The sequence below is a fragment of the Acipenser ruthenus genome, chromosome 15 (genome assembly GCF_902713425.1).
Source record: "Acipenser ruthenus chromosome 15, fAciRut3.2 maternal haplotype, whole genome shotgun sequence".
Classification (NCBI taxonomy): domain Eukaryota; kingdom Metazoa; phylum Chordata; class Actinopteri; order Acipenseriformes; family Acipenseridae; genus Acipenser; species Acipenser ruthenus.
This window is the reverse complement of record NC_081203.1, coordinates 13,669,852-13,687,787: the sequence shown is the minus strand read 5'-3', so window position 1 is coordinate 13,687,787 and position 17,936 is coordinate 13,669,852. Positions and strand designations below refer to the sequence as shown.

Here is a 17,936-nt window from a genome sequence, read left to right as displayed (position 1 = left end):
CACACTCTCAACCTGTCCCTGGTTTCAGGCCTGGTTCCTGTTGCCCTCAAGACTGCCCGATTAACGCCAGTGCTCAAAAACCCCTCCCTTGACCCGGCTGTCTTATCTAACTTCCGTCCCATATCCAATCTTCCTTTTCTCTCCAAAACTCTTGAAAGGGCTGTAGCCAGCCAGCTGATGAAACATCTCACAGATAACAATCTACTTGAATCTCTGCAGTCTGGCTTCCAGCTGCATCACAGAACCGAAACTGCTCTGCTCTGGATTGTGAATGATCTTCTGCTTAATGCTGATGCTGCTGCTCCGTCTGTCCTTGTCCTCCTTGACCTAACTGCTGCTTTTATACCATAGATCATAGCATTCATCTTGACTGCCTTCAGAAGTATGCTGGGATCTCTGGAACCTGTCTCTCCTGGCTGTCCTCTTACCTATCTGGACATGTGCAGTCTGTTTTCTATGATCGAAGCAGTGCTGACGCAAAGCCGGTCACTTGTGGTGTCCCTCAAGGGTCTGTTCTTGGGCCTCTTCTCGACAACATCTACATGCTTCCCTTGGGTCACCTCATCCGCCAACACAACCTCATGTTTCACTCCTATGCAGATGACACCCAGCTCTACCTAAAACTAGACCCTGGATATCCCTGTGCCATGGTCCGGTTCTCAGCTTGCATCCAAGACATCAAGGCATGGATGTCTGTCAATTTTCTTCAGCTCAACACTAACATCTGAACAACTTCTAGTAGGATCGAAAACTCAACTCATGAATCTCAATATTGCTTCCTTCAACCTTGGAAACTGTCTGCTGCTTCCTTCCCCCACTGTATGAAGCCTTGGTGTACTTCTAGATAGTAACCTCTCCTTTGATGCCCAAATCTCCTCTGTAGTCAAATCCTCCTTCTACCACCTCCGAAACATCTCAATGGTCTGTCCCTACCTTTCCCTCCGGATGCAGAGATACTCTGTCATGCATTCATCTCCTCTCGACTCGACTACTGCAACTCTCTCTATGGTGGTCTTCTGTCATGCGCCATAAACCAATTGCAGCCTGTTCATAATGCCACTGCTAGGATCCTTACCAGATGTAAATAACATGATCACATTACCCTCTGTCTTGGAGCTCCCGAGTGGCGCATCCAGTAAAGGCGCTCCTCGCAGGATGTGCCCTATAGCCTGGAGATCGCAGGTTCGAGTCCAGGCTATGTCACAGCTGACCGTGACCGAGAGTTCCTAGGGGGCGGCGCACAATTGGCTTAGTGCTGCTCGGGTAGGGAGGGCTTAGGTCGGCAGGGGAATCCACGGCTCACCGCGCATCAGCGACCCCTGTGGCCGATAGGGCGCCTGTGGCTCTGCAGCGGAGCCGCCAGATCTGTGTTGTCCTACGGCACTATAGGTCTGGTGGCATTGCTGTGGATCTGCAGTGCGAAAAATGACGGCTTGGAAGGAGCACGTTTCGGAGGACGCGTGTTCCAGCCTCCGTTTCCTGAGTCGGCGGGGGGGTTGCGAGCAGTGAGCCGGGGATACAGATACTAATTGGGCATGCTAAACTGGGGTGAAAAACGGGGTAAAATAATTGGCGACGACTAAATTAAAAAAAAAAACAAAAAAACAAACAAACAAAAAAAAAACATTACCCTCTGTCTTGCCCAGCTGCACTGGCTACCTGTAAAGTTCAGGATTACTTTCACAATTCTCCTGCTTGCCTACAAGGCTCATCATCACACAGGTCCAGAGTATCTCTCCACCCTGCTGACCCTCGATGTCCGCTATGGCCTTGCACACAAGCTCAGGTCCTCTGACTCTGGCTTGCTTGTTATACCCGAGCAAAAGTGCACCACACTCGGAGAGCACTCTTTTAGCTTCATGGCCCTGACTCTCCCAGCTTTAGTGTGTGTAGCTCCCACAGTCGCTCGTTTCAAATCAACTCTCAAGACCCACTTGTTCTCTCTTGCTTTCAATGCTCTTTAAGCCTGATATCTGTTATTAGCTGTTGTCTAAATTGCTATTTCAGGTTTTTCACTCAATCTTAATTGTATGATTCTGTATGACATACGCATCCACAATGTTTAGAATTCACACCCTAGCCTTGTATTTAATGTAATATGTCTGTATTTAATGTATTTGCATTGTTTTTTACTGTTTGTATTTAATGTACTATGCCCTGTATTTCACTGTATTTACTGTAGTTCTGTACGTTACATTGTTGTTTTATAATGTCCAGGGTCCTTTGGGCAATCGTTATGGACCCCAGTTTGAGAACCCCTGTACTATGGTGTGGTATAGTCTGTAGAACAAAAGAATCAAACAGTTTGCGTCACAAGTCATGCTGCTCAGGTTCATAAAAAGTAAGAGCACTGATTTTGAAGAGATGGTTATCGCTCTTTTAAAACGTCTTTGCTGTTTTTACAGCATCCGCACAATGTATTGCTGTGGCCTCCTGTTCTCTTTGTAATGCTGCAGCCTCTTTTAAAATGCAATAAAAAATGTGATATTTGTATTCACGTGTCCTGGGTCATTACCCATCTGGGACATTGCTCCCAAACCAATTTCACAGCCCAGAATCCAGACTTCTTCAGTGGCATTGGAGCCTGTTGCTGTCTAAATGCCACATTTCCATGTGTATGTTTAAATACGAGTCCCCTACAAGCACTGCTATTCTTAGAACACAAGCACAGCAGCTGTGCTTGTGTTTAGGCGTGCAGTAGGAGGCTTGGACTGTACTGTAAACCACTACAGATGGGCACGACTGAGAAACGATGGGAAGAAGTGTCCCAGTTTGTTAATGACCCAGGATATGTGAATGAAAATACAAGACAGTAGAGTAATGGGGATTATTTTCAAAGGAGATCCACTGGAGGATAGTGCTGTACGCCATTATTTCAAAGTTTTTTTTTTCTGTCTGTTTTTCTCATCGATTGAGTATTTTCTGAAGCTGCAGAAAACACGCAGGAATCTATCTGCTAGTTTGGTTCATTAGTTATTCTGACGCTTTCTTTTTGGCAGAATATATAATGAGCTAAAAATCTGTGTCTATTTTCCAAAGACCAAAGTGGTGGATAATTTAAACTTCCATCAGTAAGATTTTCACCTGCTTCAGAAGTACATCCACCAGTACAAAAAGAGTGAGAGCACTTCAGATCAAGTGACCCTGACTTTCAACATAGATCCTATTTTAGTAGCAGCTGCTATGATTGAGGAAGCACAAAACAATCCCAGGTTTTTGCATTTGGAAGCAGTGGCGGGATAGTGGGGTGTTGAAAACCATTGAACAAAAACTGGAACCCCTGTATTGATGGAAGCCGTGCAATCGGTTGCTGTTACGTTAAACATGTTAATAAAAGGAAGCAGCATCAACATGTTTATCTATTGGAGTGAAACGCATGTTTTAACCACAGTCCCTGCTACAGTGTTTACAGCATGCTTATCATAAAACATTTAGAGCAAACCAATGGAAAAGTAACATATGCTGTTAGGATCCACTTAAATACTGCAATTTAGACATGTGTACTTGTTGTTTTTATTATACACGACATAAAGAGAATAACTGTACCATATAAACCTTTTTGTAATGCCTGACATTAAACTGTTAAGCAGGGATAGGTAAACTGTGTATAAAAAATGCTCAAACAGTTCTGGGTTAAAATTCTGAGCCTTCGCATTTAATTACCATCTGTTGATTCTGAAAATCCTGGGTTATATTCCAACCATGAATTTGTATTCAGTGGCTGAGTTAGTAATACCCCAATATGAATGGCTTTTCTTCTTTGGACTGTGCAGGAAGCAGAAAGATGGGTTCAGTATTCACGAGGAATAGCAAGCACATTATGCACTGCTCCTTCCTATCTGAAACTCAAGACATGCTGTTCCATGCATGCAACACAAACGCTCTAAAACACACTGTACGAAGGAAAGGCCGAGTGATTAAAACACTATAGGCTCACAGGGTTTGGTATCTGGTTATTTGTTTTATTCTTTGCACTTCACACAGAGTTGTGCTTTATGTCTAATGCTGTACTTGAAAGGCGCATTTCCATTTAAATAGTATCTTCACAATGCACTGAATGACAGTTTTGAATTTTTGACCTCCTCCTGCCCATTCTCAGACCGTTGTTTTTACCGCCTGCGTCCCGGCCAAACTGTATCATTTTCAGAGCGTGTCAGTGTTTTAAGGGCTTTGCTAGTTTAATTTCCGAGGAACCACAAATGAAATTGAAAACATTTTGTTTGCCATGAATGCGCTATGAAGGAAACAATGCGCTCGAAGCTCCTGAATGTTTAGTGGGATGGATATCAAGGCACAGACCTGGCCAGCTTCGTATTTGCAGAGGATTACAGCAGAACACTTTAAAGTTTCAAGTCTTTCCTCTGAAGCTTTATTTCCATGTTACTCTAAATCGCTCGGATACATTCAGAACAAGTGGGATATTTCTAGGATGCTTTCTACATTGTTAATGCAAACACTGGCACACATCCTAATGCCACTGCCTTTACCCAGTTCTTGTTATCTTTAATAATTGTTTTTTTTGTCTAGTTTTAACGCTGCCAACAACTGGCCTGGATTGTTATCATTCCTTCATACAGTCCTTCAGGGTAAGAACATAGCAAAGAAGGCTGTGTGGTCCAGTGGTTGTCTAAGAGACACAAATGGCAAAATCATAGATCAAGAAAAAAAAATAGCAAATATATTAAATGATTACTTTTCACAGGTTTTTACAAAGGAGGACACGGACAACATGCCCCACATGTCGACCTGTTCCTATCCAGTTTTAAATAACTTTAGCATAACAGAGGCAGAAGTGTTAAAGGGACTAGGAGCTCTTAAAATAAACAAATCCCCTGGGCCGGATGAGATCCTCCCAATAGTACTCAAAGAAATGAAAGAAGTTATTTACAAGCCGCTAACCAAGATCATGCAACAGTCTCTTGACACAGGGGTTGTACCGACAGACTGGAAAATAGCAAACGTAATACAAAAAGGGAGACAAAACTGAACCAGGTAACTACAGACCAATAAGCCTGACTTCTATTATATGTAAACTTATGGAAACTATAATAAGATCCAAAATGGAAAATTACCTATATGGTAACAATATCCTGGGAGACAGCCAGCATGGTTTTAGGAAAGGGAGATCATGTCTAACTAACCTACTTGACTTTTTTGAGGATGCAACATTGAAAATGGACAACTGCAAAGCATACGACATGGTCTATTTAGATTTCCAGAAAGCTTTTGACAAAGTCCCGCATAAAAGATTAATTCTCAAACTGAACGCAGTAGGGATTCAAGGAAATGCATGCACATGGATTAGGGAGTGGTTAACATGTAGAAAACAGAAAGTACTGATTAGAGGAGAAACCTCGAAATGGAGTGAGGTAACCAGTGGTGTACCACAGGGATCAGTATTAGGTCCTCTGCTATTCCTAATCTACATTAATGATTTAGACTCTGATATAGTAAGCAAACTCGTTCAATTTGCAGACGACACAAAAATAGGAGGAGTGGCAGACACTGTTGAAGCAGCAAAGGTCATTCAAAATGATCCAGACCGCATTCAAAATTGGGCAGACACATGGCAAATGAAATTTAATAGAGAAAAGTGTAAAGTATTGCATGCGGGCAATAAAAATGTTCATTATAAATATCATATGGGAGATAGTGAAATTGAAGAAGGGAACTATGAAAAAGACCTAGGAGTTTATGTTGACTCAGAAATGTCTTCATCTAGACAATGTGGGGAAGCTATAAAAAAGGCTAACAAGATGCTTGGATATATTGTGAGAAGTGTTGAATTTAAATCAAGGGAAGTAATGTTAAAACTCTACAATGCATTAGTAAGACCTCACCTAGAATATTGTGTTCAGTTCTGGTACCTCGTTACAAAAAGGATATTGCTGCTCTAGAAAGAGTGCAAAGAAGAGCAACCAGAATTATCCCGGGTTTAAAAGGCATGTTGTATGCAGACAGGCTAAAAGAATTGAATCTATTCAGTCTTGAACAAAGAAGACTACGCGGCGATCTGATTCAAACATTCAAAATCCTAAAAGGTATAGACAATGTCAACCCGGGGGACTTCTTTGACTTGAAAAAAGAAAAAAGGACCAGGGGTCATAAATGGAGATTAGATAAAGGGGCATTCAGAACAGAAAATAGGAGGCACTTTTTACACAGAGAATTGTGAGGGTCTGGAACCAACTCCCCAGTAATGTTGTTGAAGCTGACACCCTGGGATCCTTCAAGAAGCTGCTTGATGAGATTCTGGGATCAATAAGCTACTAACAACCAAACGAGCAAGATGGGCTGAATGGCCTCCTCTCGTTTGTAAACTTTCTTATGTTCTTCTTCTTATGTTCTTAAAAGGGCTTGTAACCAGGAGGTCCCCGATTCAAATCCCACCTCAGCCACTGACTCATTGTGTGACCCTGAGCAAGTCACTTAACCTCCTTGTGCTCTGTCTTTCGGGTGAGGTGTAATTGTAAGTGACTCTGCAGCTGATGCACAGTTCACACACCCTAGTTTCTGTAAGTCGCCTTGGATAAAGGCATCTGCTAAATAAACAAATAATAACAACCCCATGACTGTATGCCCAAACCACTTATAGCTGCCAGTTTAGTGTTTCCTTGAACAGTAACTGGCTGTATGGAGTTTTTCCAAAGCTGCTTGGCTTGAGGTTCCTTGATTTTATGCTAGCAGTGCAGCTCTGTATACCAATTTCAGGACAGTGTTACTTTTTCCTTTCCAATCCCAAGGGTTTATAGTTGGAGATATTGGTCAGCACCTCATACACCATTCGTTGGTGTAGGTCTTGCTTAACAGTAATATCAAAAGGAAGACCCTTGTATATCCTCTATGTAAGGGTCACAGTCTGTTTCCATCACCCGCCCTGACAACTCCCAAGCTAGAGGCACAACATGAGCTTTTCAAGGACAAGGCCATTTCACACTCATTGGGTTAAACAGTACGTAGCGGGGTTCCGACAAACATAGCACTACACGTCGCCCCCACATGCTGCTACTACTGTTTAAATAGCTTACCTGTAATTGTTCTTTTCAGTGTTAACATCCTGACAACTTTTTAAACTTATAATTTTAAAGTCTGTTTCAAAGCTCTTTTTAAATTGGCCGCTCTAGTGCATTGGGGTTTGAGATCTGTCCTCTAAATCACTGCAGGAGAGCGATTAAAAACAACAACCAAAAAGCATAACAGCAAGTGCTGTGGCTTTTCTGTTCTGTATTACATCATGGCTCGTTATTGCTGTGTTACCTGTTTGACAACGTGGGGCGATAATCCTTACACTGTCAGTGTCAGTGCACTAGCAACATGTGGGGACGCGTAACGTTATATTTTTCAGAACCCCACTACGTACTCTTTAAGGTTAGAACAGAGGCTAGGGACAGGATAATTAACTGAATAAAATATAGTATATGTCATCAAAATAAAGCAAATATACCAGCATATATTATGTATTGTGGCAGAATGGAACACCAGAAAACAACAGACAGACAGAGGCAGGAATTCCTGACAAGGAATCACAACAGCAACACCCATGTGAAAATGTAGTGATATATTTAGATGGTTGAGCTTGATTCGTTGCTTTGTGTAGTAATTGGATGGCTTGTTGACTTCTGATAGGCTGATACAACATTGAGTACAAAAAGAAGAATCCATTTAAAGATGCTATAGATCAAGCTCAGTCTTGAAGAACAGGATAAAATAGCATTAAAAACCAGGGGTAATAAGGGTTCCCTTTCAAGTCGAAAATAACCATCAAGGTATGGGACATTGCCGTCAGGCAGTAGGGATTGGCTGAGCTTTATGTCAAAGCTGCCGATAGGCCTCCGCGCAAGCTGTCGTGTAAGCCCGCCCCCCTGGGAGCTTACTATACGCAATGCGCAGAGAGTCACTTCCTCTTTTGCCTTCAGCCTCAGTAGCGGTAGGACTTAGAGCTGTACACTGATTGTACTCCATAAGCTTAGGCTTGAGAAGCTGGTTTATCCCCTTCTCTGAGTTTATTTCAGTGATTATTATTGTTATTATTATTATTATTTGTTAGGATATATATATTGTTTACTTTATATACTCCTTCTCGCTTTGCTTTTGCATCGCGTTTCTTCGTGGTCTCTCCGTCTTTCCTCTGTTCTTACTATATTTATTGTGTTTGGGTTTTTTGTATATTATTGTGTGTATATATATTGTTATATATATTGTGTACACATATCTGCATCCTCGGTCTAGCTTCGGCTAGACCGTGCGTGTGCGTGTAGTCTGCTCTGCAGTGTTCCTCCCCCACCGCGGCGCGTTCCCACCACGTGGTAATTGTACTACACCCTCTTACTTGTATTATTGCTGCAGCGTCCAACAAAAAAAAAAAAAAAAGTTCCCTTGCACTTTACAGAGGAAGACAACCACCAACGTGCAAAATCCCCAGCACCATCAGGTAAGTATTGCACAGCATCAGACACCGTACCAGCACTTAGCGTCTCCGCTTGGCGGGTCAGCTGACGCGTAGGCGTCTGTGCTAGCGTTCCACGCTCGGTACTCGCGCTTCGGCGCTTTTGGTGTCAGTGCTTGTGCGCTTGGTTCAGCGCTTCGGTGCTTTGTGCAGCGCTTCTGCGCGTGGTGCTTAGTGCTTCTGCACTTGGGGCTCAGTGCTCGACGCTCGACGCTTCGGCGCTCGACGCTCGGTGCACGTTCCATCAGCGCTTGGTGCTCGGTGCTCGACGCTCGGTGCTCGACGCTCGGTGCTCGACGCTCGGTGCTCGGTGCTCGACGCTCGACGCTTGGTGCTCGACGCTTCGGTGCTCGACGCTCGGTGCTCGACGCTCGGTGCTCGACGCTCGGCGCTCGATGTTTGGTGCTCGACGCTTCGGTGCTTGACGCTCGGTGCTCGACGCTTCGGCGCTCGACGCTTGACGCTTCGGCGCTCGACGCACGCACCCTCGACGCTCGACGCACGCACCTCGGTGCTCGACGCTTCGGCGCTCGACGCTCGGTGTTCGACGCACGCACCCTCGGTGTTCGAAGCACGCACCCTCGACACTCGACGCACGCACCCTCGACACTCGACGCACGCACCCTCGACACTCGACGCACGCACCCTCGACGCTTCGGTGCTTGACGCTCGGTGCACGACGCTTCGGCGCTCGACGCTTGACGCTTCGGCGCTCGACGCACGCACCCTCGACCCTCGACGCACGCACCTCGGTGCTCGACGCTTCGGCGCTCGACGCTCGGTGTTCGACGCACGCACCCTCGAACTCGACGCACGCACCCTCGACACTCGACGCACGCACCCTCGACGCTCAACGCACGCACCTCGGCGCTTGACGCGGCGCCGCTCGACGCACGCACTTCAGGTGCTCGACGCTTGGTGCCCGACGCTTCGGCGTTCGACGCACGCACTTCGGTGCTCGACGTCAGTGCTAGACGCTTCGGCGTTCCACGCACGCACATCGGTGATCCTCGCTCGCTACTGCTCGTCAGTGCTTGCGAAGGCTATACACCATGTCTGGGTTCCACCGCTGCGTGACCTGCCAGGCCAAGTTGCCTGCCAGCGACCCACATGAGGACTGCGTCGCATGCTTGGAGCCGGACCATGCCGCATCTGCCCTGGCAGATAGGGCATACTGCCAGCTATGTGCGGGGTTTCAGACGTGCACCCTTCGCCAGAGAGCTAGGAAGGCGGTTGGAGGTCATTCCTCATCCTCGGGCTTGTCGCACACCGTCTCGGCCCCACCGTCATCTGTTGTGACGCCGCCGGTGACGTCTCACCTCGCTAGTCAGCCGATGGTTCCTCCACCAGTGCCTCACGGCCAACCCCAGGAAGTAGAGTGGGACGCCGATGCTGTCTCAAGGGACGCATCTGACGCAGATCCGCTCTTTGAAGAGAACACAGAGCCTGAGATGGCATCCCAGCACTCTGGGCAGGACGACCCTGAAGTGCTGGATACTAATGACCCTATCTGGTCAGTGGTGGAGAGGGCAGCCCGTCACTTAGGCGTGGACTGGCCTGCGTTAGAGCCAACACGACGCTCTCTATTTGAGTTGCCATCGGCTCCGCCCCTTCAGTCCAGGATGCTCCCGGCATTCCCGGATTTTATTAAGGAGGTGCAGTCCACCTGGGGGGCCCCGGCCTCCGCCCCTGCAACTTCTTGTAAGGCTTCGGCCTTCACCATGCACGGGGCGAGCGAAGCTGGGTTAGCGTCCTTTCCACCAGTGGGCGCTGTGTTCGCCGCGCTAGTAAAGGCGCCGACATTATCGGGGCTGGCTAAGGACCCCTCCTGCCCTAACAGGCAGTGTAGGATTACGGAGGCCCACCTGAAAAAGGGGTATGCCGCGGCTACAGAGGCAGTTAGGCTGTCTAACGTGGCCAGCCTCCTGACGGTCTACCAGGCGGCGCTGATTCGTGATCTGCCTGAGTTCCCATCTGTTCGACTTAGGACCGAGCTGGGTGCAGTTGCGCAGCTTTTGGTTAAGCTTGCTCAGCTGAATGCGCGAGCACAGGGCAGGACATGCTTCTCTTGTGGTGGCAAGAAGGCAGCTCTGGCTCTCGCAGGCCAGGGTACAGGAGCCTGATAAGGTCCCATTGCTAGATGCTCCTATATCCCTGGGGCACTCGTTTGGCCCAGCGGTTGAGGAGATGCTGCAACGCTCTGTCAAGGCGCGTGAGGCGTCGCAGCAGTTGGCAAAGATGTGGCCAAGCAAACCCTTCCAGCCAAGGCAACCACAGGAGCGCCAGTGGCTCAGGGCACCGCCGCAGCAGCAAGCGCACCCACAGGGCAGTAAAACCGCCCCTTTGGGGGTTTCAGCACGCAGCCAACCCGCGTTTGCAAGACCGCAGCGCGGAGGGTGGCACCCTAGAGGAGGTGGCAGACCGCGTCCTCGTGGCTCTGGCCAGGCCCCTCGTGAGCGAGCACAGCCTAAGCAGCCCTGAGAAACCCCGGCAGCCGTTAACCCACCCCTACACTGTTCCACAGCTCCTGTTCTGGCAACAATGCACCAACGACATCTGGGTGCGCAAAACTATACTCACCGGGTACACCCTTCAGTTCCGGTTAAAACCCCTCCCTTCAGGGGAGTGGTGGTAACTGCAGTGAAGGACTCAGTTCAGTCCTCAGCTCTAAATGCGGAAATACAGGCATTGCTCAAGAAGCGTGCCATTCAACTAGTAGACCCTGCTCTGACCGACCAGGGGTTCTACTCCAAGTACTTCCTAGTGCCAAAAAAGGGCGGCGGGCTCCGCCCTATTTTAGATCTGCGACTACTGAACAAATACAGTGAACTTTGCGACCTTTTGCCACATTTCAGGCTTCAAACATAAAGATATGAAACTGTAATTTTTTGTGAAGAATCAACAACAAGTGGGATACAATCATGAAGTGGAACGAAATTTATTGGATATTTCAAACTTTTTTAACAAATAAAAAACTGAAAAATTGGGCGTGCAAAATTATTCAGCCCCCTTAAGTTAATACTTTGTAGCGCCACCTTTTGCTGCGATTACAGCTGTAAGTCGCTTGGGGTATGTCTCTATCAGTTTTGCACATCGAGAGACTGAAATTTTTGCCCATTCCTCCTTGCAAAACAGCTCGAGCTCAGTGAGGTTGGATGGAGAGCATTTGTGAACAGCAGTTTTCAGTTCTTTCCACAGATTCTCGATTGGATTCAGGTCTGGACTTTGACTTGGCCATTCTAACACCTGGATATGTTTATTTGTGAACCATTCCATTGTAGATTTTGCTTTATGTTTTGGATCATTGTCTTGTTGGAAGACAAATCTCCGTCCCAGTCTCAGGTCTTTTGCAGACTCCATCAGGTTTTCTTCCAGAATGGTCCTGTATTTGGCTCCATCCATCTTCCCATCAATTTTAACCATCTTCCCTGTCCCTGCTGAAGAAAAGCAGGCCCAAACCATGATGCTGCCACCACCATGTTTGACAGTGGGGATGGTGTGTTCAGGGTGATGAGCTGTGTTGCTTTTACGCCAAACATAACGTTTTGCATTGTTGCCAAAAAGTTCGATTTTGGTTTCATCTGACCAGAGCACCTTCTTCCACATGTTTGGTGTGTCTCCCAGGTGGCTTGTGGCAAACTGTAAACAACACTTTTTATGGATATCTTTAAGAAATGGCTTTCTTCTTGCCACTCTTCCATAAAGGCTAGATTTGTGCAGTATACGACTGATTGTTGTCCTATGGACAGAGTCTCCCACCTCAGCTGTAGATCTCTGCAGTTCATCCAGAGTGATCATGGGCCTCTTGGCTGCATCTCTGATCAGTCTTCTCCTTGTATGAGCTGAAAGTTTTTGCAGTGGTCTGATACTCCTTCCATTTCAATATTGTCGCTTGCACAGTGCTCCTTGGGATGTTTAAAGCTTGGGAAATCTTTTTGTATCTAAATCCGGCTTTAAACTTCTCCACAACAGTATCTCGGACCTGCCTGGTGTGTTCCTTGTTCTTCATGATGCTCTCTGCGCTTTAAATGGACCTCTGAGACTATCACAGTGCAGGTGCATTTATACGGAGACTTGATTACACACAGGTGGATTCTATTTATCATCATTAGTCATTTAGGTCAACATTGGATCATTCAGAGATCCTCACTGAACTTCTGGAGAGAGTTTGCTGCACTGAAAGCAAAGGGGCTGAATAATTTTGCACGCCCAATTTTTCAGTTTTTTATTTGTTAAAAAAGTTTGAAATATCCAATAAATTTCGTTCCACTTCATGATTGTGTCCCACTTGTTGTTGATTCTTCACACAAAATTACAGTTTCATATCTTTATGTTTGAAGCCTGAAATGTGGCAAAAGGTCGCAAAGTTCAAGGGGGCCGAATACTTTCGCAAGGCACTGTACCTACGGGTGTTGTCGTTCAAGATGCTTACGCACAGGCACATTGTCCAGTCTGTCCGGCAGGGCGACTGGTTTACCACCGTAGACCTCACAGATGCATAATTTCACGTTCCCATCTGTCCGGGTCACAGGAAGTACCTACGATTCGCATTTCAGAGCAGGGTCTACGAGTTTTGTGTCCTTCCATTCGACCTGTCACTAGCTCCTCAAACCTTTTCGAAGTGTATGGATGCCATTTTAGCTCCCTTGCGGGCTCAAGGCGTCCGACTGCTGAACTATCTGGACGACTGGCTCGTCTGCGCGCAGTCAAAGGAGCAGTTGGCACAGCACACAGTGATGGTTACAAACCATCTTCACCGGCTAGGTCTGAAGGTCAATTCAGAAAAGAGCCGCCTCGTGCCGAGCCAACAGACCGAATTCTTGGGTCTGCATCTGGACTCTGTGTCCATGGAAGCGACCCTGTCGACACAAAGAGTTGCCTCGCTGGAGCGGTGTCTCTCCCTATTCAGGTTGAGAGAAACAGTCAGCATGGAGCTGTGTCAGCGCATGCTGGGGTTGATGGCTGCCGCCTCGCAAGCCCTTCCTTTGGGCTTACTACACCAGAGACCTCTGCAGGCCTGGTTCAATGCCTTCACGTTGCATCCGCGGAGAGACAACACCGCAGGTTGAGGGTATCCCGAACCTGCTGGGAAGCACTGCGCTGGTGGAAAGTCCCGTCGAACATCCGCCAGGGCATACGCTTGGGTCCCATCTTCCGAAGGGAGGTTATTACGACCGACGCTTCCAACCAGGGTTGGGGAGCAGTCTCGAACGGGTCGGGGACTCGCGGAGTGTGGTCAGGACCCTGGAGGTCGGCCCACATCAATGCTCTGGAACTCAGAGCGGTGGACCTCGCCCTTCGGCACTTCTTGCCAGTGCTTCTAGGCAAGCACGTGTTAGTGCGGTCAGACAACACCACGGTAGTGGCGTATATCAACCGCCAGGGCGGCTTGCGGTCCCCTGGTCTTCACCGGATGGTAACACGGCTGTTGCTTTGGGCACAACCGCGTTTAGCCTCTCTGCGTGCGGTTCACCTACCGGGCAAAGTCAATTACGCAGCGGATCTCCTGTCCAGAGGAGGTCCTCTTGCAGGCGAATGGCGTCTTCACCCTCGGGTGGTAGAGCGCATTTGGAACTGGTTCGGCACAGCGCAAGTCGATCTCTTCACTTCGCGAGAGACCACGCACTGTCCCCTATGGTTCTCGGTGAAGGACTTCGACAGCCCCCTAGGAGTCGATGCACTGGCTCACGAATGGCCGCCAGGGCTCCTGTATGCATTTCCACCGATTCCGATGCTCCCCGCCTTCTTGGAGAAGGTCAGGGTAGAGCAAGCGACAGTGATTCTGATCGCTCCTCGGTGGCCTCGGAGGATATGGTTCCCGAGTCTGGTGCAGTTGTTGCACGGTCGCCCGAGGGAGCTCCCTCTGCGAGCGGACCTGTTGTCCCAAGCCCAAGGAGGGCTATGGCACCCAAACCCCAAACTCATGCAGTTAATGGCTTGTACCCTGAACGGGAGCGCCTGTCAGCCTTAGGGCTTTCGACGGCGGTTATATCGACCATTCAGAGTGCGAGAGCGCCCTCTACTCGGTCGCAGTATGCGTATAAGTGGCAATTGTTTCAGAGTTGGTGTCTGGCTGAGGGCCATGACCCGGTCTCCTGCCCTATGGCAATGATATTACAGTTTCTGCAGAAGCTGCTAGATGAGGGGAAATCTCCGTCTACACTTAAAGTGTATTTAGCCACTATTTCGGCTTGCCATGTACGCATTGACGGGTTATCACCTGGTTGCCATTTTCTGGCATCTCAGTTCCTAATGGGCGCAAGACGCTTGCGGCCTCCAAGGTCGACCAGTTTACCGTCATGGAGCCTTGATAAAGGCACCGTTCGAGCCTCTACACAGTGTGGATATGAAGTTCGTGTCTATAAAGACTGCGTTTTTGCTATCAGTGGTATCAGCGAAACGCGTGGGCGAGTTACATGTACTTTCGGTGCATTCATCATGTACTCGTTTCGCAGGAGACGGTTCTAAGGTCTCCATGCGTCCAAATCCGGCCTTTTTACCCAAGGTCATATCCCCGTTTCACATGAACCAACGAGTCGAGTTGATGGCGTTCCATCCTCCTCCTTTTTCTTCCCCAGAGGAAGAGCGGTTACACATGCTCTGCCCTGTGCGGGCATTGAGGTGTTATATTGACCGCATAAGGACTGTGAGGCAAACAGAACAGCTGTTCATATGCCATGGTTCTAAGACTTTGGGTCAGCCGTTGCTTAATAAAAACGCTTGCGATATAATGAGGGGTGGGTGCATATATATCCTATAAAAGAAAACAAAGGATGAATGTTTGGGGGGGGGGGTTGTGTAGGAGAGCGTGGAGCTGAGAAGGAGTGAAACGAGTGAGAAAGGTCCGGTGATAGCGAGGCTTGGGCGCTGTTTTGTTTATTTTGAAGAGTTTTGTGTGTAGGGTTTTGTTCAAACTGTTATTTTGTTCCTGTGTTTTTTGTTTTGTGTTTATTAAAAGTGTGCGGACAGTGCTGAACTACAGTTCCTGTGTTTGTGCTATTTTCCTTCGTTGTCTGTCTTGGCCGCAAGCCATGCTACCACAATATATATATATATATATGTACACCAAATATTCACAAATAATGCAGTACTAATGAAATGCATACTGTAGTCCTTAACCCATATTTGCATTATTCAGTGAAGCGTATTGCTGATTAAAGCAGTTTATGTAGTTATGTGTCTGTACAGCCTGTTAGGCCAATACTGCCTTATAATTTAAGACCAAAAGAACACATCTCAAACATCATTTTGTGGAATATTTATCTAAACTTGTTCTCATTTATCTTGTGAAATTGCTCCTGAAATCAATTTAAAGCCATTAGTTTTCAGGTCACATCTTGTAGTCAATAAAATGTAAATATGTGTGTCTTATCAGCAGCTGCCTTTTCACGTAATATGTAAATGTTTTTATTAAAGGATTCATGAGTAAAAATGAGTGTGTTTCCAAATGACAAAGCAAGGTCAAATACAAGACACTGAGCAGTTTGGTGGGGTTAAATAAACACCTGTCTCCGTTACAATCCAATCAATTTTAAATGAGTTCATCCATAACTGCAACCCCTTAATGGTTTAGATGGGAAAGGCAGCATGCCGTTTCGGTCAATGTCTTCGTCTGCACTGAAGGCATATTAGCTGAAACAGATGATGGCATTCGCCAAAACGTTTGTCTGAGTTCCTTATAGAGCTGATCAGTCCTGTGTCAGGCTAGTTGTCTTTTTCTGCTGGTTTTTTTGTTTCATAATGGAGAGCTGGCAGCCAGGAAGGAAGGGTTTCAATATAGCATCATGACAGCCACTTGAAAAGTCACATGCACCTACCATGCATCCTGAAGAGTCCACCTTCCTGTCTGAAATACACTTGTAGTTTTTTCTACATCCCCCATTTTCCTTGGTACAGTCCCTCACCGGCCCGAAGGAAGAAAGGAGATCATCAATGGTTTCGAAATATGTAGACATCAGAGCTTCTTCCCTATGATGAGAAAAACAACACATTCACAATCATAGGACAAACCAAAAACATACACAAACAGCGAATTGGATTTAACTTCTAGGATATAAAAAAGATACACGTCTTTATCTTCTTTCTAGCATTTGTATATGTAACAGGGCAGAAGCTGGCCGAGAACCGACAACCACGCTCACTGCCAGTGAGTCTTAACTACTATGCAAAAGGGCCAGGCTGCTCTGCATTCATGCTTCTGAAGCGTTGAACCTCATCTCACCAGCAGGGACAGGATGCATAATGCCAGTGCATTATAGCTGACGTCTACATGTGTGTGTGATGATTGAGTCCGGATTCTTTATTTATACAGGACTGCCACAATATTCACAGCGTAGTGATAATGACCATGCAACATAATAAATCACCCATTTGAGTTTCAGTTCAGGTCAATAGCTTTTGGAAATCCTTGCAGCAAAATCAATTTTCTCAGCCATCTTCCAAAAACATTTTGAACAGGTCGATCAAAGTAAAACCCCATCACCATGCTGCCATTCCTAAATGCACAGTTACCTCATCCAGTCACTAAAGCATGGCACTGCCACATTTTAAAATGTGACACAGCCAAGCTGTTAACTGGAATTCACAAAGTATAATACACAGGAGTAAAACAAAAACAGAAACTCTCAAACTACAAACACCATAATGTGTGCATGTGGAAAAGCATATATCATTTCTGGTTTTGCCCCCTAAACATTTCCAAATTCAAATCTTGTCTACCCCTCATGAGTCTTTAAAAACATGCTTCTGTTTGTATCTGCAGCAACCAGAGGTTACACATAATACTTGAAGGCTCACCTGTAGCTCTGGAAAGCCGGCACTTGTAAATGAATGAAAAAGAGACTCAATGCTTTGTGTGATGCATTGATAATGTTTGACGGGGAGTACCTACACATATAAACGACTTTGAAGAAAAGGCATAGAATCTTTAATAAGTTGTTTACTCCTAACAGAAATAATGACTTGACTGTTGTGAAGGAACAACAGTATTTCATATATATACTTGTAGCGGTGTGTTCTAGAAATCAGTGACAGAAATATATTGGAATTGTGTAAAATATATCAGGCGTCATGCTAATAATTCAGACAGAGGCTGCATGCTCCACTCAATTTAATTATGGATTTATAAGACATACTATACGACATACTATATACATACTATATACACTATATACAGTTTTCTTTTTCATAACGGAATGCTAAATATATTACTCTTTTTCTATAAAGCTGTATAATTTTCAGATTAAGGACATTCATACTAAATTAAGAAAAATAGAATTATAACTTAAGCAACTCCCACAAACTCACTTAGATATGCTAAGATCCCCCAAGACAAACCACTGTTCCACATCACTGTGAGCTGCATGCTCCATTATTAACAGTAATGCAAAACGCCTTGACTGTAGAATATAATAAGACAGAGGCAGGGCTTTTTGCTTAATGACATGCTAAATCTTCTTTAGAATGTACTGGGTAAATTGGGAGCACACAA

General features: G+C 46.3%; 1 protein-coding gene across 2 annotated transcripts in view; it reads right to left on the bottom strand.

Annotated features, from left to right (window-relative positions):
• LOC117422289 (astrotactin-2-like) overlaps nt 1–17,936 on the bottom strand; it is a 643,010-nt gene that overhangs the window by 270,839 nt on the left and 354,235 nt on the right. For both annotated transcript variants that reach the window (XR_009307362.1, XM_058987183.1), the window contains exon 10: nt 16,264–16,414. Coding sequence is in view for 1 of the 2 variants with exons in the window: in XM_058987183.1 (XP_058843166.1) it covers nt 16,264–16,414 (151 nt within the window). In the remaining variant the exon portion in view is untranslated. The remainder of the gene's footprint in view (nt 1–16,263; nt 16,415–17,936) is intronic.